We start from the raw sequence: 27,357 nt of genomic DNA on the forward strand, positions 1-27,357 counted from the left end.
TCACCTCAGCATATCTGACTTATTCCTTGAGGAACAGTCTGTTAAATACACTGATATCTAAGGGGTGTTACCGTCTATTCAAATGGGCCATGGGTGCAGGGTTCTTTGTCTCGACCTGGGGGGGGGAGGTGAGTCTAATATCGCACCTCACTCCCCTGGTCAAAATCAAGTATATTCACCCAGGAACTGTTTACATGTTAGTTAAATCCAAATAAAAGTAACAATTATAACTAGGTATAATATCATTGAATTATTGACTATGGCATATTCCTTATGACCTATGCCGGTCCTTTCAAAGGTCAGGATGACTGAGATGATGTGAAAACGTCAGAACTGCCTAAATTACATATCCTGCTATGGTCATAAGCAATAGTTAGAATTAAGTCCTGTCACTTGCCATGGCCGAGGATATCAGCAGGCTTTCAAACTAGTATCTCCTTCGTACAACAAATGATAATATGTTACTTATATAATGTTACTTATATACATATAAATATGTTACTTATATAATGCATTTGGGACAGTGGTTGCATAAATAATGGACATAATAGTAAGAAACGCAAGAAAGTAACATGACAGTATCATCGAAACAAGGGCAAGATGTATAAAGTGCAGAAAGGTAATGAAAACAATGTAAAATAAATGAATGCTGAAATGTATGCTATATATGGTAATAAATATACAGTAATAAAGGCATTGCTTCTTCAGTCAGTCAGAGGCATTGTAGAAGCATCAGAGGTTTCAGAAGGTTTACATGATATGTACATATTACAAATACACATTTTAATTTTCACAATTCTCTCTCTCTCTCTCTCTCTCTGTCCTCCAGGTGGAGTTCAGTGATATTTTGGCCGAGCCCATCTCCACACACACATACGATGGCGTGTGGGTGTACAGTGGCATCGGGTTTGAGTCAGCGAGGATCTGGGGCTACCGCTGCCTCACGCTGTTGTGTGCTGTCCCCGTCTCCCTCCTCTCCGGCTGCCTCTTTGCCCTGCTTGCTTGCCTGCATATCTGGTACAGTAATAACAACACAAGGCTGACTGCAGTCAGTTTTTTATTGCACGCACAACTCACAGCAACACACACGTGTTATATATATATGGAGGCGACCAGGACACACTACACACACACACACACGCACACGCAGGCCTGAGGTCGCCGTGAATTTTTTCACAACACAAGTCTCTGAGATGTGGTATTCCAGTATCTGTCTCGCTGAATTGTTGTTTGATCATGTTAATGCAATAAGCAATAACTCTGAAGATTGCATATTATAGTTGATGAGTGACTTATATACTGATGCTTGAAACATTTAAGGTGATCACTGTTTACTCTTTCTGCCAAAATCATTTTCTTTCTACCTCTCCCTCTAACGCTCCCTCTCTCTCTCTCTCTCCCCGTCTTTCCCACTGACTCACTTAGGTGTGTGATGCCTTGCATCGAAGTGTGTCACATTTGCCTGCCTTGTGTGCGATCAATTTGGATGAGTGTAGTCAACATCTTCATCACGCCGTTCTGTGAATCTGTTTCTCGCTGCTGCACTGGCGTTTACGTCTCTCTCTCCAAAGACTGACCTGAAGTGATGGGGAGATTTCCCACGGCAAAGTTTCTTCATGTATGGGACTGAAGATGGGGCTTGCTTTTGGTGCATTACTCTGCAGAGGAACTGGAAGGGGGGGGGACTGAGTGACAATTAATCTGTTATTGGACATGTAATGTAACATCTCTTACTTTAGCTAATGCATTTTCAGGATGTGAAATTTTCACCACTCAGTATTTATGTCAACATGGTATGACAAAGTGTTTCATTTCTTATATTAGCAGTGTTTTCATGCTTAAACTTGGATATGTAAAATGGAGCTCTTTGTGTACATTTTGTATGAAACAGTAAATAAAATGAAACATTGTTTCTACCACTCTTGCCTTCTTGCCTCGCCTGCTTTCACCCATGATTGTACTTCACTCAACAGCAAGCAAGTCAGAGGCCATTCTTATTGGCACCCCTCATCAAACTAAAAAGGCCGGCATCACCCACATCACCATAAATGGTCACCCCACCCCTCTCTCCTCACTCGTCACAAACCTGGGTGTCAAGCTGGACTCATTATTGTCCTTTGATGCGCACATTAAATCCATCTGCCAAACTTCATTCTACCACCTGAGAAACATCTCAAGGCTGAGACCCTCTCTACCGAAACATGCTGCAGAAAAGCTGGTGCATGCATTCATCAGCTCCCGCCTTGACTACGGCAACTCTCTGCTGGCAGGTCTACCAGCCAAAACCATTCAGAGGCTGCAGTATGTTCAGAACAGTGCTGCCCAGGTTCTCACTCGGACAAGGAAATCGGAAAACACATCACCCCAGTCCTCTACTCCCTCCACTGGCTTCCAATCAACCAAAGAATCATTTTCAAAGTCCTTCTCCTAGTTCACAAGGCCATAAACACTTCCGGCCCAACCTACCTCCAGGACCTCCTCCCCCCTCATTTCAAATCAAGGACACTTAGGTCCGGAAACTCAAACCTCCCTGCAGTTCCCCGGACAAAATTGACTAAAATGGGAGATGGTGCCTTCTCCTCACTGGGGCCACGACTCTGGAACAAGCTCCCGGAGAACATTAGGGCCTTAGATTCCCTCACTGCTTTTAAATCTCACCTCAAAACCCATTTATTTATCTCTGCCTTCACCTAAAGTCCTGGTCTTTGTTTTAGTTTCTTTTCTGTGTTGTTTTTAGATTGCATTGTTTTAATTGCTCTGTCCAAAATTACTCTGTTTTTAATACATATTATTCGATCTCATTATAATCTTATTAATTATTTTAAATTAATTTATTATCTTTTTTGGTATATTATATGATCCTATTTTCTGCACTTTATTAGCACTTCTATTACTTTGTATTATTGTTGTTGTGACTGTGTTAAGCACCTTGAGATTTCTTTGTATTTTAAAGTGTGCTATACAAATAAAATCCATTATTATTATTATTAACAGTGCCCTGCTGCTCGGGTCAGCGTTTTCGTGGTCAAAACTACATTTCCCAGAACCACTCCTATACATATCGTCATATGATGGAACACGGAAGTAGCTAGGGGAATTCCTAGCTTGTCAACTTGCATCGGATTTTAGAACATACTGTAGCCAACTGAACTGAAGCTTGTAATTTTCGAGGGTGGTTTTTCTTCGGAATAGGATAATGACAGATAGCTAACGTTACAATTATTTTTTTTTTAAAGACAGATGTAATTTTGGTTCGTTAGTGTCATACCTAGCTAACGTTGCTTATCGCCCTCGACCAAATTTAGCCAACGTTAAAGTTAGAAAGCTATCCTAGCGTGTTAGATAGGATAGTTGTTTATCGCTAGTTTGCTTCTGGCTACACATCGCTCCAGGTTGATAGGTAAGATGGTCTTAAATTATCTCGTTAGCTACCAAGCCAGTTGGATTGTGAACTTGTTTTAATGGCCTGAAACAATCTTCTCTGTCTAATGTTGAATTGTATGTTTTGATTGTCAGTGGTGCTATGATAGGGACGGACATAGCCTGAACGGCATAATTGCCCTTTGAAGCTTCTAGTGAAATGTATTTCGCAGATATACCCCTTATTAACTAGTGAGCGAAATTGCTTATTGGCATGCACTTCCGAGACATCATGTTTTAGAAATACAGCTACCAAGCGCTATTTTGCTTAGGCAGTGATACATTGACATGCGGGAAAGAGGATGAGGTTTCGCTACCTAGCCACGTAGCAATGTGCTAGATAGCTAGCAGTTTGCACATACAATAATTCACCGTTCGCCACATATAAGAGTCTAGATAAAACAGTTGATTTTGATATGCTTCGTGTTATCAATATGTCAACGATCGACAAGACGACAGTAAAGGGGTAAATGGCTGATCATTTAGTTAATTATCTAGTTATCTAGCCTTGTGGTACACGCCCCTTCACTAACTTGTTTGTTGTGGCGGTAAGCTATGCTAATGTTAATATCAGCTGGGAAACGTCATGTGTTTTGTAGCCATCGAGCTAGTAGAGAGCATGAATATAAAGACAGTAGCAATGCCAATCAGATATCAATGACCGTTAATGTTAGCTAGCTACGGGTAAGTAAGTGAGTGCTTGCAGTGTGGTTAAATACCGACGTCGAAAATTCGAATATACACAGCTATCGATAGCTTTTCTTTCGGGAGTTACGTTAACATCACATTCAAATGTTATCTCAGCGATAATTTCCAATAATTTGGTAGATTAAGATATCTATCTATCGCTAGCTGTGTAGCAAACCTTGTTGTCTAGCTATGCTGACATTTCTGCCGGTGTCATCATTGCCAACCACTATTGTCGGTCATAGCTTACAAATATAATCATGAGACCGATTGGCAGGCTATGACCGTCTGCGTCTTTCATGAATACATACAGTTAACATTGTTTAGTTTAACACTTTTGCGTGGTCTACAGTGATAATGGTTTGCATTAATTTTACACTCCTGCATTATGTGATCTAGATGAAAGCGAAAGTAGTGAGATGGCGCAGATATCGTGCATGGTTTATACCGTCACCGCGTCGTGCGCCATTATGTCATTCGTGTATCATAGTAACATCATTTAAATATGACCGGTTGACAGCGGCGGTTTATTTACACATCGACCTGTCCGTGTCCTCCCAGTCTAATGGTTCAGCCCCAGCCCCACACCGGGAGCTCACAGTGGGAGATGAGTGGGGAGGAGGCGGTGGGCACCGGAAGCAATGGGTCACTCGGCCCCAGTTCCCAAGGCTCGCTCCGCGTTCCGCCTGAGCTGGCTGGCAATGAGGTGGTGCTACGACTCGTGGGAGACAACTGCCAGCTGAAAGGTATGAACACCAACATGACTGGGCCCTTTCCACATTAGCATTTGTCTTTTATTTAGTACTGCTTTGGTGTATTTCTCTCACATGCATTTCAAAGCCAGTCAATTGAGTAAAGGGACTGAAGAGAGTGAGTGAAGGCAACACTTTTGTGTCCATCAGAGGCACTGAAGAGGAGTAATGACTCCCTACGGGAGCGATGTGGAGAGATGGAGGGATGGCAGAAGAAGGCCAGGGAAGAGAGGGAGTTCCTCAGCTGTCGCTTCCGGGAGGCCAAAGCCCTGGTGGAGCGACTGCAGGGGGAGAACCAGGTCCTACTCGGAAAGTTCAACCACAACGCCGGCCGCAGCAAGACGAGCCTCACAGAAACAGGAAGTCAGGCTCCAGACTCAGAGGAGAGGAGCAATGGCCTCCAAGACTCTCTCGAGGTACAAGGCAAACAACATGCGCACATGCCAGACATTTACATTTAGTCATTTAGTCATTTAGCAGATGCTTTTGTCCAAAGCGACGTACAAGGGAGAGAACAGTCAAGCTAAGAGCAATAAAAAGCATGGTGTAACAATAAATACTACTTTACATGATGAGAATTAGAAAACAACGACCTAGAAAGAAGGAAAAAGAAGTGCAGGAATGTAACTGCTGAAGTGCAAGTTAAGCGCTAGTCAGGTGCCAGTTAGGAAGGGAGGTGCTCTCTGAAGAGTTGGGTCTTCAAAAGCTTCTTGAAGGTAGAGAGGGACGCCCCTGCTCTGGTAGTACTAGACCATTTGCAAAGCTATAAAAAAACCATTTGGTGGATTTACATGCCATTCGCCCAGCATTTGAACGTAATTAGCAGGAAAATGTGGGTTTTGGTTGGGTCACTCTATTTGTCTCTGTCTTGTGTTGTTGCAGTCAGCAGAGGGCCACTTGAATCCAGAGAAGTGTGACTTGGAAAAGCATAGGAGTTTGGTAAGACTCACATTCTGCATCCTCATCATTACATGGCTTATCTCTGTCTTCACAACTACCACAACCGTGTGTTTGTGTGTGTGTGTTTATGTTTATGTATCTATGGGCATGTGGGCCTGTGTGTGTGTGTGTGTGTGTGTGTGTGTGTGCAGTCTTGTGGGAGTGACAGTAGTTTTCTCAGTAGTTTGATCATCAGTATGGAGGACTTAACGTCCTTTCAGGAGGGATGTGGGGATGAAGAGGTGAGTCTGTCACCCCATCACCCCCCCCCCCTCGTACCCCACGCTTTTTGGAGTAGCACTCAACTAAATGTCTCGCCCTCTGAGCCCCTTTCAGCTTCTTAATCTCCCACTTCCCCCGTAGTGGTGTTCTACTGCTGAGATGATTCCATGGCGTTCGTTTTCCATGTTTGTTTCTCCCTGTCTGTTTCTTGTTCTGTGGGGACGTATTATGAGATGCCGTTCGTTCAACTTCCCCCTCCTTGTCGGTTTGTCTCTCGTCTCTCTGTCACCCAGTTTCTTTCTCTTTAATCGAGGTGTGATTCATTGCAGGCTTCTGTATCACGTGCTTGATGTAGCGTTTTCTTTTTCAAAAAGGAATGAATGATCCGATGATTACATCAGTTAGATTTATCATCTTAATGTGGCCAGGATAACAATAATGAAGAATAACAGAGAGTAATGAAAATAGCAAAGGTGATGTTTGTCATGTAAAGACCAAGGTTGGTTTGGGCATTTCAAATTAATCATATTGTTGTCTACGAGTAACAATATATATATATATATTATATATATAGTATATATTAGTGCTGTCAAACGATAAAAATATTTAATCGCGATTAATCGCATTTATGTCATAGTTAACTCAAAATGAATTGCGATTAATCGCAAATTTTTATCTATTCTTAAATGTCCCTTCGTTTATTTATTTTTTCCATCATTTTATTTTTATTTTAATGCCCTTATCAACATGGAAAAGTGGATTGGTTTGCTTTATGCAAATGTTTTATTTCATTGAAAACCAACATTGCCAAACAGGGCGGTACAAAATAAAATTATAAAGTGCACATTTCAGGTAAACAAGGACTCAGCCTATAGTGCAGTTAAACCATGGCTTAGTATTTTCTTTTTTTCAAGTTTGCTGGGAACATAGCAGTCAGGCCTCTTATTTCAGAAACAATGAACCGTAACAGTTAGGTTATCAATAAAAGGTAAGCCTACTACTTCTTTGCTTTCAGCCAGCTGCCTGTTGACATTTTCAGACAACAGTGAAGCTCGCTTCTTTTGCACAACACAACTTTTAAAAGTAAACTTTCCATTCAGAAGCTTTTTATCATCCATTCGCGCTCACTATTCACTCAAATCGTAACGTTAGCCTACTACACAGTTTGCGAGGCCAAAAACAACGTTAATCTAAAAAAAAAAAAAAAAAATTATAATAAATTTGCGTTAATCTTGCGATAAAAAAATTAGTTAATAACGCGTTAAACTGACAGCACTAGTATATATATATATATTATTTATTTGTGTTATGAATTATGTGCCAAATGTGAACTTTAGTTTATGTTTAATTGCTCATAAGGAAGGGTCTGCTACAGCATTGCTCACTTCACATTTGGATACAGAATACTCCACTGATCCCCCCAAACCACCAGTCTAGTATCAATCTCTGATTACTCACTCCGACTCTCTGAACGGCTCTCTCTGTTCACTTGCGCTCCTCAGTAAATTTGCCCCTCTCATTTGCCCCCCCCCCCAGCCTTCTGAAGGAACCAATGAGTTCCTGCAGCTGCTGAAGAGCCACAAAGATAAGCTGGAGAGAAACATGAAGGACATGCGGAGGAAGAATGAAGAGCTGGAGAAGGAGAAGGCGGAGGGAGAGAAGGAGAGAGATGGCCTGCTCGCCACCGTGGACCAGCTGCATACTCGTCTGAGTCAGCTCACACTGCAGGTGGCTGCCATGCTTTTTCGGCTGAATGCTTCATTTGTACGATACCATACTACGCTAGTGTATTATACTACAGTGAACTGAACTGTAGTATAATGTAGTCGTAAGTAATGTATTATAGATGTGTTGTGACTGTGTTACACAAACCGTACATTTGCTTTGGAGTTTAACTGTGTTTATCCTGGTCATCACTTCTCATGGTGGTCAAATTGACCGTTGGCCAGTGTTTATGTAAAACCCCCCCTAGTCATAATATTAATTGTCACCATGCCTTTGTTATGACCTGAAAAACCTTTATTTGGAGAGTAATGTACAGAGCTAATGGAGCTAACGTGGTTTTAACACTTATAGGCCATTTGAATGTGACTGCTTCACTTGTAAATGCTGTATACTGAGATCAGCCAGAAACACAAGACATCTCCCCCAGCAGTTTGACACTAGAGAGACCAGCCGGGGCCCACACCTCGCTATTCTGTATGCCAGGACCAGGTGATTGTAACAGCAGGGACAAATCTGTGGTTGGTTGTGTTCAGTGAACTCCGCGACCTGTGGTTGTGTTCAGTGAACTCTGTGACCTGTGGTTCTGTTAGTGAGCCAGAGCTGGTGGTAACTCTCCCCTTGTTTTGCTCTGCAGGGTGGAGCTGTGATGACTGAGGCAGTTCAAAGGTCAGATGCGCCACATATGGCCTCCGACAGGTACTGCTTCCTTCCTGCCTCTCCTCATTATCGCTTAGGGGGCTCACATAGAGTTGAGATTTACATTTCATTTACATTTAGTCATTTAGCAGACGCTTTTATCCAAAGCGACTTACATATGTGCGACTTACAATGTATACACATTTTACATTTACACTGATGCACACTGCACATCAGGAGCAATTAGGGGTTCAGTGTCTTGCTCAAGGACGCTTCGACAGGGAATCGAACTAGCAACCTTCTGATTACTAAACGACTTCTTTACCTCCTGTACCACTGTCTCCCCAGTGTAATGGCCATTAAGGTTTATGAATTATATCAGTATATGATATCATTTCTATAATTGTCTTTAGTTACGAGCCTTAATAACACGCTTAGGGGGTTCACATGGAGTTGAGATGGCCTTTAAGTTTTGCACTGCAACTCACTGCTATCTTTGTGTACATGTGAATAATAACTTTTTCAGATGACTGCTTAGTTTGAATGAAATACTCAGATTAGTTTGTAATTGGAAATGATTTGTTCAAGGTGTAGAGATAATCATTAGTGTACTCTACTATTACATATTCTGAATGGTTTATGATGAAAAAAAAAAATTATGTCAGTATGTGATATCATTTCTATCTGTCCTTAATTACGAACCTTGATAACTATCCTAGTATCAAGCTTGATCATTCTGAGTGTTTACATATAGTTTGATACACACCCAAGGTACTATGCTGCTCAATGGCACTGTGTGCATTGTCTCATATCTAAATGGCTTTAGAACTCTTATCTGTGTGTGTCTGTGTGTCACCGATGGAGTTTTTATCTTTAATTCCACAGCGGCTCCCAGTTATCCAAGATGAAAGATCAGCTCCAGGCTACACAAGAAAGGTAAGAGAAGCTGTAGTCATGATGGACAAAACCAAACAAGGCACTCTAATTTGAGAAAAGAAAACTTACGTCGGTAGTAACGAATGAGGGATTAGTTTCTTTGATTTGCACTCTAAGCCGTTATTGATCGAGGGTGTTTGGCCCTGCAGGTATAAGGAGCTGGAGGAGAAGCTGGACTGCCTCCAGAAGAGCTCAGTGCACAGGGACCGAGCCGAGGTTCAGCTCAAACAGAAGGAAAAGGACTGTGCACAGGTTAGCTATAAACTCACTGTGGCAAAGGACACGAATCAGATACTGTATACATGCGAGTAGTTCATCGCAGCATACAGTACGAGAAAAAATGTCACACAAAAAATGCTGCTTACAAACAACATGTCTTGTGTGATTTATGTACAGAATGTGAAGTTCTCGTAATTATTCGAAATCGTGTGTGACTTGCCTGTAGTTGTTCTAAATGAAATTGTGAGTTTTATGTTTTTTTGTGTGTGTACTCAGCTGGCCAAAGACAGCGAGGCCCTGAAGGCTCAGGTGACCTCTCTCCTGGGGGAGCTGCACGAGAAACAGAGCTGCCTGGAGAAGAGCGACGAGAAGAGGAGAGAGCTGGAGGAGAAGTACGTCAGTGTGTGTGTCTGTGAGCGAGAAACAACCAGACGTGAGATGGAGAGATACACTACATGGACAGAAGTATTTCGGACGCCTGACCATTACACACCAACAGGGACTGTAATGACATTGTATTCAAATACATATAGTTTAATACGGAGTTGGTCCTCCTTTTTGCAGCTATTCATTCTGAAGAGCATTGGTCCAACATCAGTGCCTGACCTCATAAATGCTCTACAGAATGAATATGCACCAATTCCCACAGAAACACTCCAAAGCTGCAAAAGGGGGACCAACTCCATATTAAACTATATGTATTTGAATACAATGTCATTACAGTCCCTCTTGGTGTAATGGTCAGGCGTCCGAATACTTTTGTCCATATAGTGTATGTTACAGTGCAACTAACACTGATCCTGTGACAGTGGAAATTGATGCCTTAGTGCAGGTTCTCTAAATCAACCAGCCTGATTTTATAGTGGGATTAATATTGCACTCTGCTCTATACCTCTCTGTACTTGAATGCCTTTAAGCTCCGGGCAGTTGCTGTATGTTATCCTGACTGACACCTCCTCCTCCCCCTCCTCCTTCACCACCTCCTCCTTCTCCTGCTCCTCCTCCTCTCCCTCCTCCTGCTCCTCCTCTTCCTCCTCTCCTCTTCCTCCACCACCTCCTCCTACTCCTCCTCCTCCTGCTCCTCCTCTTCCTCCTCCCCCTCCTGCTCCTCCTCCTGCTCATCCTCCTCCTCCTCTTCATCCTCCTCCTGCTCCTCCTCTTCCTCCTCCTCCACCTCCCGCTCCTCCTCTTCCTCCTGCTCCTCCTCTTCCTCATCTCCTCTTCCTCCTCCACCTCCTCCTCTTCCTCCTCCTCCTCCTGCTCCTCCTCTTCCTCATCCTCCTCTTCCTCATCTCCTCTTCCTCCTCCTCCTCCTCCTCCTCCTCCTCTTCCAGGCTGAGTTCCAAGACGGAATCCCTGCAGACCCTGGAGAGGGACATGGAACAGCAGCGGAGACAGAACAGCGTCACCGTGGACAAGCTGCTGATGCAGGTGCAGAATCTGGAGGCTGCTCTCAAGAAAGACCGCCTGGTCATCACCGAGGAAAGGTGAGGGTGACAGGACCTCCAGTCACACACTGCAGCATAATCATAATCCCAACTCTTGGCACGCCGTTCTGATATATATTGGGTTTCTGTGATGCAGTTCAGCAATACTTTGGGGATTTGAGTTAGTTTTTCATTGCTTGGAAAGAGTAAGACCCCTATGAAATTATACCAAAGATGCAGTAAATGAGAGAATCTGAATCCGTGCCATGTAGAATACTGTGATGATGCAGATTATCTTATACAATAGAAGCCTAACAATAGAATCAAGATTGATGCTTGAAATGTGATTTAAAAAAAAAAAAAAAAAAATTGTATTATTATTATTTCTCTGCTTCATCGTGCTGCTAGATGATTTTCAGTCTGAGACCTCTGATGGGTTGATTGGAGTGCTGTTGAGTGGGGGGGGGGGTCGCTTCAGGCTCAAAAGAAGCAGAGACATTGTAGTGTTATGGAGAGAAATTCAACGTCCTCCTGTGTCTTTTGTCTGCCCCCTCTGACAGGAGGAAGCTGGCTCAGCTTCAGCATGCGTACACGTGTCTGTTTCAGGATTACGACGCCAAACTGAAAGCAGAGAATCAAGCCAAAGTGAGGGTGAGTGTGTGTGTGTGTCTTGTCTGTGAGTCACCTGGTCTGCTTTGACTGTGGGTCACGGCCTGTGTGTGTCCACACGTGTGTGCGTACGTAGAGAGGCGTGCGTGCGTGCGTGCGTGCGTGCGTGCGTGCGTGCACCCCCTAAGCATAGCTTTTTTGTATTCTAACAAATCAGGGGTGTGAGGTGGAAAACCTGTTCCACTGGCTGAGGGAGGCAAAGAGAGTTTGTGTGTGTGTGTGTGTGTGTGTGTGTGTGTGTGTGTGTGTGTGTGTGTGTGTGTGTGTGTGTGTGTGTGTGTGTGTGTGTGTGTGTGTGTGTGTGTGTGTGTGTGTGTGTGAGTGAGAGAGACACACATCAAGGCTTATGTGTTCCCCATGCAACATGTCTGGGTGGTGAGGTGGGGTCCGGTGGAGGCAGACACAGGTGTGTGTGTGTGTGTGTGTGTGTGTGAGAGAGAGAGAGAGATCCACACAGAGGCAGATGCTGACTCTGACATACGTATGCTTCTCTAATGCCATGTGTCAGGGCGGCGAGGTGGGGGACCTGGCGAACCGGCTGGTGGAGGCTGAGAAGGCGCTGGCCCTGAAGCAGGACCTCATAGACAAGCTCAAGGAGGAGGCGGAACAGCAGAGGAGCGTCCTGGAGACCGTGCCGGTGCTCACTGCACAGGTGAGACAGCCCACGGACTGGAACACAGACACACACACACACACACACACACACACACAGACACACACACACACACACAGACACACACAGACACACACAGACACACACCTTTGTATAGTGATACCTTATGTAAAATCTGTACTGGGATAGCATTAAATGAACTTGGTTTCTGAAAGGGTATATGTGGGCACTTGTAGTGTCATCAGAGAGCTTAACAGTCATCAGTGAATCACAACAAAATCAGTTCTCTGTTCAGTGTAGGCGTCTGCACACACATACAAAAGACAAAATATACAGATATTGACATAAAACACTTTAACTCCATTGACAGTCAATCTTTTATGAGAACGAGTCACTACATATACACACACACATGCATCGCCTTCAACTAATCCTGGTACTGTTTGAATGGTTAACTCCTCTCTCCCTTAATCTCACACACACACACACACACACAGACAGACACACACAGACAGACACACACAGACAGACACACACAGACAGACACACACAGACAGACACACACACACACACACACACACACACTAAGCCTGTTTACCCACGGAGTCTCCTATTGTCCTCTGTCTCGCAGGCGGAAATCTATAAATCCGATTTCCTGGCGGAGCGGGCGGCCCGGGAGAAGCTTCACCAGACCAAGGAGGAGCTCCTGGAGCAGTTGAACCAGGCCAACGCCGACATCGAGCGGCTCAAGCAGGAGGGCACCTCCCGGTAAGGCAAGCCTCGAGTGCCACACCACACACCGCATCCCCTTCCATCGCCTTCACACTGGTTTATAACAGGTGTTGTTGTGATGTTTTTAAAACAGAAGAGATCAGAAATGAATGAAGGTTATACAAAGGTTAAATACAAGATATACATTAAAATGTATTAATTAGCAAAAGCTTTTGAAGCATTTGCCTCTAGCCGTTCCAGCTGTGTTTAGTAGGGATTGAGCATGCAGCAGGAAAATGCTGTTGTTTATGCTGAACATGACAGGGTCATTTGATTATAGCCCAGCAAATATTAGAGTTTAAAGAGTGTGTCTTTGTGTGTGTGTGTGTGTGTGTGTGTGTGTGTGTGTGTGTGTGTGTGTGTGTTTCACAGAGCTCGGTTGGAGGCCATGCAGAACAGACACATCCCTGCTCCTCCACGTCAGTAACCCTCCTTACACAACACTCGTTCTTTTTTCCAAAACGAAAGTATTTGCATACAGCACACATGTACAGTGCCCTCCACAATTATTGGCACCCCTAGTGAATATGAGCAAAACAGGCTATAAAAAAAATATTATAGCTGTTTATCCTCTTGGTCTTTCACTCTAAATATTCACAAAAATCTTACCTTTTCATTGAAGTAAAATTATTGAAAGAAAAAGAAAAAAAACTGTTGACATTAAATAAATATTTTTCCCCAAAACATGTGTGCCACAATTATTGGCACCCCTTAATTTAATGTTTTGTGCAGCCTGCAGATGAGGTTGGTGAACACATGGCACGGGATCTGAGCCCATTCCTACATACAGTATCTCTCCAGATCCTTCCGATTCTGAGGTCAACGCTTGTAGACTCGGCTTCAGCTCTTTCCACAGATTTTCTATGGGGTTTAGGTCGGGGGACTTTTTGAGTGAAAGACCAAGAGGATAAACAGCAAAGACATATTTTTTTATAGCCTGTTTTGCTCATATTCACTAGGGGTGCCAATAATTGTGGAGGGCACTGTATACATTCTTGGCATTCATTTGGCTAGTGACCAAAAAATTCTACCAGGTTAAGCAGGTTTTTCTTCTTTTTTTTTTTTTTTAACTGTATTATGTTTAGGTTCTCCTCTCATACTTTTCTCTCTCTCTCTGTCTCTGTCTCTGTCTCTGTCTGTGTGTGTGTGTGTGTGTGTGTGTGTGTGTGTGTGTGTGTGTGTGTGTGTGTGTGTGTGTGTGTGTGTGTGTGTGTGTGTGTGTGTGTGTGTGTGTGTGTGTGTGTGTGTGTGTGTGTGTGTGTCTCTCTCTCTTGGCCCCAAATTAGAGTTCAATCAAGCCCAGCCTCCCCAGTCCTTCCGCAGTGCTGAGGAGCAGCCTGACTTCCGCTGCCCAAAGTGCCGTTACCAGGCTCCCGACATGGACACCCTTCAGATCCATGTCATGGACTGCATCCAGTGAGACACCCCCTCACCCCCCTCCCCGCGGAGGAGCGGTTGGTTGGGAGGTGGGGTATGAGCAGGGGGAGATTGGTGGTAACCCGATGAACTTTACCTTACAACCAGTTACTCATCTGATTGGAGGAGAAGGAGGACAAGGGACTGGGCAAGGTGAAAAGAGACATATTGTGACCCTTTGACCTTTGGACACTGTTGCACACAATCTACTTGACTGACAGTAAAGCATCAAGACAACGTTTGGAACATTGATATGAGCACCGGTCATGAAATCTCTGTTCAGAATCTAAAATTGCATCAACTTTGTATGTGTGACAATGCTGTGTATATTTTATATAAATACTATTATATAAGATTCACACGCTTACATGAATACATATAGATATGTAAATCTTGTTGACAAAAAATGTAGGATCCTGCCTATGTGACAGCATATTGTAATGTAATGCACGTATGGATGTGTGTCTGCTTCTTGGCATATGTCTGTCTGTGGCCATGTTTCTTTCTGCCCGTGGTTTTTTGTCCATCTGCCAAGATGTTCTCACTCTTTGAGGATCTATGCCAGTCTCCTATGTGAATATTGTCTATTACATTCATTATATGAAAACATGAAAGAGGCTTTTACTTTGTATAGACTGTTGTTATGGCAAGAGGTTTAAAGTAATAAATATAACTGTAAATATAACATCTGGTTTTGTTTGATCACACTCATGATTCTATGACTATGCATCACTTAACAAACAAAACAATTTTGCACCATTAGAGCAGTGGTTCTCAAACTAGGGGTCGGGACCCCAAGTGGGGTCGGCAAACATTTTTTGGGGGTCGCAAAATGATCTTGCTGCCCTGTGCATCAACATATTAGGCTTTGACATGCTGTATAGTCTATCAGAAATGGTGTTTTCTACATCAGGGTGGATAATGAATATTGTCTCAGCAAGCAGTCTCATCATTCAAGATGAAACTGAATTTAGACCTATAATATCCTGTCAAAATGTGTGGGGGGGGTCGCGAGACTTGGCAAATGGATTTTATAGGGTCCCCGGACAAAAAGTTTGAGAACCACTGCATTAGAGTATGTTGCCTGCATGGATGGATGGATGAATATTGGGTTGTCTGAGTAAGAATACAAATGCAAGTGATGATTGTGGATGATTTTGTCCTATCCTCAGAACCGTGTTAAAAAGGCAAGCTGAAGATCTGTATCCCAGGACCTTCTTATCAAATTCCGAAGCCCCCATTATGTTCTTTCTGCAGTACTGGCGGTTATCACTAGAGGGCGCAGACACCAACTTAAGTCTGTACGCTGACGTGTCTTTCAGTGTATCCGAGGTCCTGAGAATCTTTGGTGACGTTCTTTTAGATAGCAACATCCGCGGAAGGCTGAGGTGGCATAGCAGTTGACGAGACACAAACATCACCATGAGACTTTTTGTAGCAGTTTTGGCTCTCTGTTTGAGCCTTTGTGCCGGTAAGTAACGTTATTCATTTATTCTTAAAGATGTGTGTCACATTTATATAGGAGATGTTTAAAACGTGCACACGATTAGCTTGGTGGTCAAGTTGGATAGCTAACTAAACTTAGCAATTGAATGTTAACATTTGCCAAAGAATCACGCCAACATTTGGCTACTTTAGATGAAAATATTGCAAACAATTAAGTAGGTAGATAATATACGATTATTTCAATGTTTATTTATCTCTTGATACGGTTGAAACATTGATTTAAATTGATAATGACTAGCCGGCAATGACAGTTTGTCCAATCCGCTAACTTCAACCGGAGGTGTAGTTAATAGTCCATTAAACGGGTTAAAATGAATTAAAAGCATTAATAACAACGTTTGTTAAAATACATTTCAAGAACTCAAAGTAACATTGTTGCAACGAAGCCTAATCGAGACCAAAAACTCGTTGCCTTGTCATTGTTAAACGTTCAGTTGTATCAACGTAAACTATTCAAGGTTGGAGGATATTTGTATCATCTGATTTGTTTTATCGTTTAGGGATACATTAGTGCACTGTTATTGAAACTGATGCCATCTATTTTGCTCTGTTCCCCAAAGCTGAGACCTGCACAGACCCCACTTTCTCCCCTTCCACCTACACCACGACGGATGCCGTCATCTCTTCTGAAACGGTGTTCATCGTGGAGCTCAGCCTCGCTTGCTCCAATGGGGTCCAGGTAAGCGGGAAGTTTCGAACCTATTTTTTACCTTTTTTTTTTTCCATTTCAGCATTGACGATAATGTTGTTTCTGCTGTCTTGATTTAATCACCGTCACTACTCGCTTTTTCTGGTCTTCAGAGTGTGATCCTGTATGCGGATGTCAACGGAAAGCAGTTCCCTGTGACCCGTGGACAGGATGTTGGCAAATACCAGGTCTGATTTGCACTCTCTCTCATCTCTAATGTTGTATTGTTTCCTTGTCATTTTAACGTCGTTGAGGCTATGTGTCTAATCTCCCCTTGTGATATATTCTAGGTGTCTTGGAGTACACCTCACAAACAGGCCAGCTCAGGCACCTATGAGGTGAAATTCTTCGATGAAGAGTCATACAGTGCTCTGCGCAAGGTACAGTGCAATCTGTTTAAATTGCAGTATTTTAGTGCACATTTGCCACTTTTGGATTATTCATTTTTTTTTGTGTGGGGAACTACCTTTTGGTTATCATTTTCAAATTAATTCTGATAGTAGATAGTCATGTGAAGGACCGATAAATACACATCGTCCCCACTTGCCCTCCAGGCATGTAGTTCTTTGGGACATACAATTCTCCCTGAATAAATAATAATGATGATGATGATGATGATGATGATGATGATACATTGCTAACTATATCGCCAAGACGCCACTTGGCGTATCGGCAGGCTTTTAGCCGTGCCAACCGGGCTGTTGGTGGCGCTGGCGAGGTGTTTTGTAAGCTTTTTTTTGTGTGTGTGTTTTAGACAAAAACCTTTTTTTTTTGTGTGTGTTTTAGGCTCAGAGGAACAATGAAGACGTTGCTTCCATCAAGCCTCTGTTCTCTGTCAATGTAGATCACAGAGTAAGTATGCTTTTCTGCTTCATGAATATCATGATACACATTTTTCTGTGCATTTGGTAAGTCATTCTGACTGACTGAAGTAATAGTGCCTGATTCTGGCAGCGTCTTCATAGCTGCAATCAATCACCCATTCGTGTTTAGAATTTGAGCCCTATGTTTTTCAGTTCAGACCTAAAGCATCTCAGGCAAACAACAACAACAACAACAGCTTACTCTGTGATGCTGTTCAGTTGCTATTTCTGGTGGTGTCTGTGCTTTTGGCTCTTGCTCTGACCTTACCTGTGTCTGTCTTTCTCTCTCCCTCCTCCTCCTCCTCCTCCTCCTCCCCCTCCTCCTCCTCCTCTTCCCCCCCCCCCCCCCCCCCCCCCCCCCCTCCCAGGGTGCATGGAACGGTCCCTGGGTGTCTACTGAGATCCTGGCAGCTGTCATGGGCATTTTGGTCTACTACCTGGCCTACAGCACCAAGAGCTCCATCCAGGCCTAAAGCCACTCGCTTCACGACATGGGAACTGAGCTCAACACCAGTCCCTCCTTCTGCTGGTCGTGGAAATGCATCGGCATACCTGCTGAGACTGAACAAGCATACGCTGGGGTTCAGTGGTGTGACTTCCCTGTAACATCATTTGTAGAAGAGTGTCACTCCATCTGGACATGGAGGTTATGAGCTGGGGCCATCACACACACACATACACACACACACACACACACGCACATACACGCACATACATACATACATACACGCACATACATACATACATACATACATACATACATACATACATACACACATACACACACACTAAGTTGTAATGATATTTGTGCAAGGGTTTTTTACAAATAAAAACTAAATCAGCTAATTCTTCTTAAGGAAGTATGAATGGTTATCAGTATGTTTTTAAGACTTTGGGGAAATCATGTCATTCAGTTTGATAAAGAGAATTGTAACTGCACTGACAGAGAGATCCACAAGGACAAGAACAGTCTGGATATGAAATGTTGTCATCAAATTTTACTGAATATGTGAACTGAATAAAACACTTTATATAAACTTGTTAAATTGATTTTTGTATGACCGCAGTTCTCTAGAATATTCGCACAACAATGCCACTGCATCACTATGTGGAGAGGGTGTATTTTTGGCGTTGGTGTCTGGTAATAAAGCAAACAAGCATTTATAGGCCTCTTATACATCAGTGGACATGTATCATGTTTGACTTATTATTTGTTATTCAAATGTAAATGGTGACTGCACACATGTGCTATAACATAGCTCTGATAAATGTAAATCATCTATAAATAATACAATTTATTTGTATAATAATACACTATTTGTATAGCACCTTTCATACAAAACAATGCAGCTCAAAGTGTTCACTTCATAAACTCCGTTCATCCTTGTTACCCTAAATGTAGAAAGGCTATCGATGAAAGAGAATTTCTAATAGACGGGCTCTGGTTATATCTCTTGACAGACAAATCAAGGATATGAAACTGATTCAGTTAAACCAGGTTGAAGGAACAACTGGTCATAGCCAGGTTTGGGCAGACTCGTGCACTTGAGAATGGCAGGGGGTGGAATTATACACAAATGTTGACGGCAATAATTTTAGAGCGAATTCTAAAGATTATTGTCATAGACAGGCGGTCAAAATGCTTCCACTTTTAGCAACACCTTCCCTTAAAATAGAGTGGACAGAATGTGGGATAGCAATGCACCCCCCTATAAGTATAATGGTACGTTCTTGTACAGTTACGCGCCCGTCCGGGCTCAGGAAGCACCAAATCATTAGCCAGCTAGCTATAAAGCAATTGTCTCATTCTTGTCAATTGCGCGTTCCACGTAGTCATAGGATTTCACTGTACTCTTGCGAAGCATAAGGAAAACTTGAATGACTCCGCTTTAATAATCACAAAATGTCTGGCTCTGCACCTCCAACCCCGCCGGACGACGGTTCCGACACGTGCGGGTTGGCTGCTTTTCTCCCTGCCGGCTATCAAGCCTTCAAACCGGAGGACCATGGCCTAGACCGCAGCTTTCGGCTCACGGCCTTCTCCGATCTGAAAGGATGAGGCTGCAAAGTCCCCCAGGAGGCTCTGCTCAAACTCCTGGAGGGACTCGAGCCCGATCGTCCGGGTGTAGGGACGGGAGAGGAGGGCGGCCCGGCGGCAGGTGCCGGAGATGAGGCGTCTGAATTCGGTCAGCTTTCACAGACTGCTCACGGACCCCGATTAGGTAAGGCATGCAACCACGCCGACCGATCATAATGTTATCGTATTTGCTTTTGCGGAGTCCAGTTTTTTGTTGTGTAATGAATTACTTGATATCCAGCAAGTGCTGTGTATGCAAATATTCTAGATATTTCCCCAAATGACCCATCTTTACTTGTTAACTTCAGTATAAAACATTGACAGATGGGGAGTGTGAAGGTGCAAGATGTTACGGTAACGCTTGCTAGCTAGCTAACTTGGCTAACAAACTCAAAATATTCGACCACACATGCAAGATCACTGGTTTAAATCTGGATCAGATCCCAGTATTCTTGAATTATACTTTGACCTGTGTAATCCAGTCTAATCAGGATCTATAGTTAATAGTGAACTGACCCTGCGGCACCCATTCAGTACAGAATGGATTAAGATACTGATTAATTTGGAGTAAAGTTAGCTGCGTACAGGATGAAAGGTGTTAGCTGGTAATGTCAACATAACATCAGAGGTAGTTCAAAGTTTAAGAGTTTTGTGAAGTAACATTGATGTTATATCTACAAACACCATACTCTCCTCTCCTCCACTGTTATATTCCAAGCACTCACTAAAAATAGTTCCTCCCTCCCTCTATCTCGTGATAGTCTTGTGTGTGTCTTGACTTACTTGATTACTAAGTAGTGTTTCGACACAATGTTCTGGACTGAAGGCCTCGTGTGTGTGTGTGTGTGTGTGTGTGTTGCAGGTATTGGCTTGGACTCCTGTGTCATTCCCCTGAGACACGGGGGTCTGTCCCTGGTCCAGACCACCGACTTCTTTTACCCGCTGGTGGACGACCCGTACATGATGGTCAGTGCTGTTGGTTCACTCCATTCTTCCTGCTACAGAGGCTCATTGTCCTTTTTAAAAATTATATACGACATTTAAATTATATCCTTGAGGAAACTGGGCTTGCTGTGTACAACAACAGTGTAAATCAACAATCCTGCTTTCCGCATACGCACAACAACCTGCATACACACATAAAACAGCACATTCCCCCCATCGTGCCCAAGCATACATGCCGTTTGGTCAGTGGTGATTTGTGACAGTTCAAATGACTCATCTTGGGGCTCCATGTAAATCGCCCTCTTCTCCCACCCCTCCTCAGCTACAAATTCCCCCTGTATTCATACCTGAATTGCACCATGTTACATTTAGTCATTTAGTCATTTAGCAGACGTTGCACAACAAAAGCTTCCCTCCCCTCACTCACACAATGGAACATTCCAGTACCCCCACAAGGCACCAAATGCTTGTTCAGTTTGTTCATGTACACTCTGTAGCCCTTTCCTCTGATTACACGTTGTATTTTGGCCAGTACTCTGTCTAATGGCTTTGCTCAGTTTCACTGTGCTGCTTTGTTCTGCTGCACGTCTGCTAATGAGTAATAATTGTGAAAAATAGGAATATGCACAAATGGGTTATGCTGTATATCCTGTTCAATAATAAATATATATAGAGTGTATATATATATATATATATATAATAATCCACCAGTCACACAACAAACACATTGAAAAAAAGAGTAATATAAATGCACATGTATTAATCTCTTTTCAGGGTCGCATAGCGTGTGCTAACGTGCTGAGTGATCTCTACGCCATGGGGATCACAGAGTGTGACAACATGCTGATGCTGCTCAGTATTAGTCAGAAGATGAATGAAAAGGTGAACTTTGACCCCTGATCTTTCACCCCTGTTCGCTGTTCGGTCCTCCCCTTGTGACACTCGTTCAGCCTTGTCATGTTAAGTTGCGACTGTTACAAAGGGCCCTGTTAGCATTGGTTATTTAGTCATCTGCTTGTAGCAATTACGTGGTGTTTTGTACTTAACCATGTTAAGTAATCTACATCACGTTGCGTAAGGTCTTATCTTAACATTTTTTTTTTATCACTCAGGCCTTTTTGTTTTTTTTAATCCTAAAGTGACAACATTTAGGATTCAAATTCGAAAGACTCATGCTGCATTGCTGGCCACTTTGAATGCATGCATTTGTTGCACTTTTACCGCCAGGCAATTGAAGAAATGTTTAACCACTGTTAAGCAACAATAGCACACTGTGTGCAAACTGCTGTTACATGTCCTGTAAAGTAGTATGTATTGTTACACTAGGTCTCTATTGCTCGTAGCTTGACTATTCTCTCCCTTGAACGTCGCTTTTGACAAAAGCGTCTGCTAAATGACTAAATGTAAATGTGAATGCAATGTAGTGGGTGTGGCCTGTGTACTAATCCCAACAGGCAAGCTGCATAACCTGAATATCTGAATATTTCTCTCTTCCTGTTTCCTGTTTGTGACGGCGCCTTCAGGAGCGGGAGCAGGTGATGCCCGTGATGATCAAGGGCTTCCGTGACGCCGCGGAGGAGGGCGGGACTTCCGTGACTGGCGGCCAGACGGTCATCAACCCCTGGATCATCATTGGGGGCGTGGCCACAGTGGTGTGCCAGCCCAATGACTTCATCATGTGAGTGTTCCTTAGCAACCTCTCTTCCTTAGCAACCTCTCTTGCCATTCATGTCTGGAGTAGTTTGCATCCCCAAGCAGCAGTGGTGTGTGTCAGAAGCTCACTCTCGGGTGGGAAATGCACTCTGAGGTCTTTGTAACATCACTGGTGCTCAGCAGCTTCGGTTTCCCTGTAACCCTAGGCAACACGGACTAATTTGCAAGCCCAGATAGTTAACCCCAAAATCTTGTGGATGACTTTGCCTTCCAGATGACAGATAATGAGCACACGTCTGCTTCTAGTCTTCAGCTGTTGGGAAGTTTGACAAGCCTGTCTGTCTGTTCTGTTATGGTTGCTAATCCATGGAAATGTCAACATCACTGATGGGTCACGTACCGTGTGTTGTGTGTGTGTGTGTGTGTGTGTGTGTGTGTAGGCCCGACAGCGCGGTTCCAGGGGATGTACTGGTTCTCACCAAACCTCTGGGCACACAAGTGGCCGTCAATGCCCATCAATGGCTTGAACTGGTAAGAGGAAACCTTTCCTTTTTTTATTTATTTATTTATTTCTGGGCTTTTTATCCTTAATTTGGATAGGACAGTGAAGTATTTTGGACAGGAAGTGAGGAGGAGTGAAGAGGTGGGGAGAGGAGCAGGAAACGACAGCAGGCCGGAATCGAACCTGTCTCCCCGCGGGCATTGTAGCCCGTAAATGGGGGGCTTCTTGGCTCGCACCACAGTGCCCCCCGAGGAAACTTTTCTTTGGGTTGCATGTGGGCCTGTGCATTTGATTTGGGGTTCAGTGTTTTTTATTTTTTTTACCTTAACCTTACAGAATAAAAAAAAACGCTACTCTATGCTCTTAGAAGTCGTTAGCATTTATATATACAATCTGCCTTTTATCTGTACAGTCCTCTGTTGAAAGAGCCTACATTTCATGATGTATCAAAAGATTACTTCGGTGCAGAGAGGAAGAGATGGCCGCCTTCTGCTTCCCATTTTAGAAAGTGGGAAATTATTTCAACTTTGCTTGAAAAGATTGCATCCTTTTGTTAGAGTTCTGGTGGTAAAAAAAAGACGACCACACCCAGGGCGTTCAGCCTCCTTCCCCACATGCTAGAAGAGGAGCTTCGCTCAGCCATTTTCAAAAGCTGACTAAATGGGTTTCAGGAGGTTAATGCAAGGTCTCTCTGTTGGGTGGGTCGTTTTTACACACACACACACATCTTTTTGAAAGAAACAAAATGGCTCTATTCAAATGCATATGGGGTATGAAGTCTATAGATTGTGAGCTACAATGCCTTTAGAGGTATTCTGTGCAGTGTGTGTGTCTGTGGATGGGTGGAGGATTCTCCAGGAATGGTGTGTGTAAACTTTTTTTTGTTGCCTTTCTCCTGCAGCCTGACAAATGGAACAAGATCAAGCTGGTCATATCTAAGGAAGAGGTCGAACAGGCCTACCAGGAAGCCATGCACAACATGGCCACCCTCAACCGCACAGGTACCGTCACCTACCTGTGCTATATATACATTACTGATCAAACAGGTACCGCCACCTACCTGTGCGATATATACATTACTGATCAAACAGGTACCGCCACCTACCTGTGCGATATATACATAACTGATCAAACAGGTACGGCCACTCCCCGTGCTATATGCATAACTGATCAAACAGGTACCGCCACCTACCTGTGCGATATATACATTACTGATCAAACAGGTACCGCCACCTACCTGTGCATACATTATACATATACGTATACATAATTGATCAAACTACATGATCACACAGTTTTATGATCCAGTCCCTGGCGAGTATTGCCGTTTTTTTCCATAGCTACGTTCATCTCTGCATTCAATCTGTGAAATGATTTATTCTTATGTGTAGAATATTAAGCCCATAGTTTTATGTTGTGCTCTCTTACATTGCACTTGCTGATTGGGTATGGCTACCCTGTTAAAGCACTTTTAGTCTTCATCCCTAACGTTTGTCCTTACCGTTCTTCCTCGCCTCCTTACCCTTCCTCCTCGCCTCCTTACCGTTCCTCCTCGTCTCCTCATCTCCTCATCTCCTCGTTGTTCCTCCTCGTCTCCTCCCTGTTCTTCCTCATCTCCTCGTCTCCTCACTGTTCTTCCTCATCTCCTCGTCTCCTCACCGTTCTTCCTCGTCTCCTCGTCTCCTCACCGTTCTTCCTCGTCTCCTGTATCTGCAGCCGCAGCCCTGATGCACAAGTTCAACGCGCACGCCGCCACTGACATCACGGGCTTCGGCATCCTGGGCCACGCCCGCAACCTGGCGCAGCAGCAGCGCAGCGAGGTGGCCTTCGTCATCCACAACCTGCCCATCCTCGCCAAGATGGCCGCCGTCAGTAAGGCCTGTGGCAACCTCTTCGGCCTCCTGCAGGGCACCTCCTCAGAAACATCAGGTGCGAGACCGACGCCTCACCCCACTGCAGAAGTACACACAGTCACACTATATATGTGCTTTGAGGGTGTATTCAGTTTGCGTATTCATAGAACGGGGCATTATTGGTGAAAAATCAATATTCCTCTGATTGCTAAAATATTTAGTCACTCTACTGCAGGCAGTATGACCACATCACTACAGGCACAGAAAGCTCTCTCAGACTAACTGTGCCAACCTTAATGATCTGTAAAGAGGCGTGGTTTTATATATGACTGCGAAATAGAAACGCTGGGAGAGCTGAATTTATGGGTACAATGGTAGTCTTTGTTTGAGCTATATTTCCACGCTACTTATTCACCGCAGGTTCTGTTAGTGCACAGCATTTTGAACCTCAAAGGCACACTTGCCCAGTCCATCCTAAAAAAGAGATGGGTGGTGTTAAAAAATATATAAATATATTTAAATAAATATTTGTCTTCATCTAACCATCTAGGCAAATGTCTTGATCACTCTCATGACATGTTCCATCTTCTTGGAAGTATTAACTGACCCACCAGTTTGGTCTACAGCTCTGAGTCTATTGGTGTTTTTTAATTAAAGTAATATTTATAGTAATAATAATTATAGTAATTTAATTTCACACTATTTTAGAGTCCTGTTTTAGCAGCCACTGTTTCATGTGCCGCCGTTATCTAAACATTGTGTTCTGCTATAGAACAGATTCTTCTTTCTTTTTTCATTCCCTCATGTCATAGCAGCCATAAAGCTAGAATACATTAAAATAAATAATAATAATAATAAATAAATAAAGCTAGAATACATTGCAAAAACAGGTGTAGCTTTACAAGTTCCAGTAGGGCAGCAAGATGCAGTGATCACCCAAATTAGATCATGCAAAGCAAGCTATACTGGAAGCATCTGGCCAATGTAGGTCATAGGCATACTGTTTACTTTACTTTACTTCACCTGCTCACCAGGCTTTATGTGAACTAGCTTCTTTTGAAAACCTGAGAAATAGTCCACTAAAATCACTTCTCCTTGTGTTTATCTGCAACTATCATTTAATAAATGCATAAATACAAATGGTAGAAAATAAAGAAATACTAAATAAGAAACAAACTAAAAACATTCCATTTGATCTTTTCAATCAAATCCTGATGGAAACATGCTTGAAATGTCCGTAATCAAGAAGTGATTTGTGGGTGCTATGGTGAAGTAAAACCCTGTAAGACACCGTGTAGTAACAGTTAACACCCAGCAGAGGGTGATGTTGGGCAAGTTGTTTTGCCTGGAGTCATACGTCCCTTTTTGTCTTAACAAATTGTTTGATTCTGAAGGAAATCATTTGATCTAATCAAGGAATCTGTTTGTGTCGCCCCTCCTCTTCAAAATCTTTCCCCCTCTCACCAACTCTCTTTCCCACCCTGATTTTATTTTTATCTCTCTCCTTCACCTGGTTTCTCTGTCCTTGTGTCCCATCCCATTCCACCTGCTCGCTCGCTCGCTCTCTCTCTCTCTCTCTCTTCTTCCCTCCCTCCCATCTACCCCCTCCCTGACTTCCTCTCACAACCCCCCCCCCCCTCCATCGCTCTCTTTTCTCCATCTCTATCTCTCTACCTCCCCCAATCCTTCTCCCTCTCTCTCCTGCAGGAGGCTTGCTGATCTGTCTGCCCCGGGAGCAGGCGGCTCGTTTCTGTGCGGAGATGAAGGCGAGTCGGTCGGGCGCCGTGGGCGTGCCAGGTCCCGAGGGGGGCGGCGAGGGCCAGCAGGCCTGGATCATCGGCATCGTGGAGAAGGGCAACCGCTGCGCCCGCATCATCGACAAGCCGCGCATCATCGAGGTCCCGCCCCGCGGCTCCGTCACCGAGGGCAACAACAACAACAACAGCACCAGCCCGCCCCCTGTGCAAAGCCCGCCGGTGTCCTAGGGGGGGGGGGCGCAGGTGTGCGTGACCCCTTCCCCCCATCCCCTCCTCCCTTTCACCCACCTTTCCCCGTCCTGCCATCGGCATCATAGAGAAGGACAAGGGTGCGTTGCTTACCTCACTCCGTCTGCTGTGGGGGGAGGGTTGTGAGGGTTGTGAAGCTGGTCTGTAGTCCGGGGGTGAAGCCTCCATAGCCTTTTAACTATCAGTCACCTTCACTTTTGTGGATAAATGGTTGCTTTCTCCTTCCCCCCCCCCATCTTTCTTCCGTGTGTGTGTGTGTGTGTGTGTGTGTGTGTGTGTGTGTGTGTGTGTGTGTGTGTGTGTGTGTGTGTGTGTGTGTGTGTGTGTGTGTGTGTGTGTGTGTGTGTGTGTGTGTGTGTGAGTGAGAGAGTGACTGTGTGCGAGAGTGAGTGTGTGAGAGTGACTGTGTGCGAGAGTGAGTGAGTGACTGTGTGTGTGAGAGAGTGAGTGACTGTGTGTGTGTGTGAGAGTGAGTGACTGTGTGTGTGTGCGAGAGTGAGTGACTGTGTGTGTGTGTGTGTGTGTGTGCGAGAGTGAGTGACTGTGTATGTGTGTGCGAGAGAGAGAGAGAGAGAGTGTGTGTGTGTGAGACTGTGTGTGTGTGCGAGAGTGAGTGACTGTGTGTGTGTGTGTGTGCGAGCGAGAGTGAGTGACTGTGTGTGCGAGAGTGTGAGTGACTGTGTGTGTGTGTGTGTGTGTGTGTGTGTGTTTTTAATACAGCCATCTCTTTCTGGGTCTTTTTCTGCTGTCCATTTCGGCCCCCTGTTCAGCCTCTGGGTTGAGAGCGACACACCAAAAATTCTTTCTTTTTTCCTGGTGGGAGTCGGGATGG

At 44.0% G+C, this 27,357-nt stretch overlaps 4 protein-coding genes across 8 annotated transcripts in view; all 4 read left to right on the forward strand.

The window, feature by feature from the left end:
- Positions 1–1,919, forward strand: part of zgc:158296 (uncharacterized protein LOC791212 homolog) — a 4,213-nt gene extending 2,294 nt beyond the window's left edge. For all 3 annotated transcript variants that reach the window (XM_012820602.2, XM_031565679.1, XM_042707550.1), the window contains 2 exons: positions 830–1,017; positions 1,426–1,919. In XM_012820602.2, coding sequence (XP_012676056.2) covers positions 830–1,017; positions 1,426–1,576 — 339 coding nt within the window. In that variant the 3' untranslated portion in view covers positions 1,577–1,919. The remainder of the gene's footprint in view (positions 1–829; positions 1,018–1,425) is intronic.
- Positions 1,920–3,076: 1,157 nt separating this feature from the next.
- ikbkg (inhibitor of nuclear factor kappa B kinase regulatory subunit gamma) lies at positions 3,077–15,117 on the forward strand. Of its 3 annotated transcripts, none has more exons than XM_031565653.2 (16): positions 3,077–3,400; positions 4,669–4,853; positions 5,010–5,275; positions 5,742–5,798; positions 5,951–6,040; positions 7,557–7,748; positions 8,380–8,441; positions 9,267–9,317; positions 9,467–9,569; positions 9,813–9,928; positions 10,871–11,023; positions 11,524–11,608; positions 12,141–12,284; positions 12,877–13,013; positions 13,389–13,435; positions 14,303–15,117. In XM_031565653.2, exons 2-16 carry the CDS (start codon positions 4,673–4,675, stop codon positions 14,434–14,436), a joined length of 1,818 nt encoding a protein of 605 aa, XP_031421513.1. In that variant the 5' UTR covers positions 3,077–3,400; positions 4,669–4,672; the 3' UTR covers positions 14,437–15,117. The 3 variants fall into 3 exon arrangements, with proteins under 3 accessions (XP_031421513.1, XP_031421512.1, XP_012676058.2); XM_031565652.2 differs by having other exon boundaries at positions 3,078–3,400; positions 11,524–11,614; XM_012820604.3 differs by lacking the exon at positions 5,951–6,040 and having other exon boundaries at positions 3,080–3,400; positions 11,524–11,614.
- Positions 15,118–15,752: 635 nt separating this feature from the next.
- On the forward strand, positions 15,753–18,526 carry ssr4 (signal sequence receptor, delta). Its single transcript, XM_031565681.2, has 6 exons — positions 15,753–15,903; positions 16,499–16,617; positions 16,740–16,814; positions 16,917–17,006; positions 17,413–17,478; positions 17,858–18,526. The coding sequence occupies exons 1-6, from the start codon at positions 15,855–15,857 to the stop codon at positions 17,960–17,962; spliced, it is 504 nt and encodes a 167-aa protein (XP_031421541.1). The 5' UTR covers positions 15,753–15,854; the 3' UTR covers positions 17,963–18,526.
- Positions 18,527–19,255: 729 nt separating this feature from the next.
- On the forward strand, positions 19,256–26,533 carry sephs3 (selenophosphate synthetase 3). The gene is made up of 8 exons (XM_042707551.1): positions 19,256–19,711; positions 20,429–20,532; positions 21,286–21,393; positions 22,035–22,189; positions 22,605–22,695; positions 23,568–23,667; positions 24,383–24,595; positions 26,227–26,533. Exons 1-8 carry the CDS (start codon positions 19,393–19,395, stop codon positions 26,502–26,504), a joined length of 1,368 nt encoding a protein of 455 aa, XP_042563485.1. The 5' UTR covers positions 19,256–19,392; the 3' UTR covers positions 26,505–26,533.
- Positions 26,534–27,357: the final 824 nt, after the last annotated feature.

This window comes from Clupea harengus, chromosome 4 (assembly GCF_900700415.2).
Source record: "Clupea harengus chromosome 4, Ch_v2.0.2, whole genome shotgun sequence".
In the NCBI taxonomy this organism is placed as follows: Eukaryota; Metazoa; Chordata; class Actinopteri; order Clupeiformes; family Clupeidae; genus Clupea; species Clupea harengus.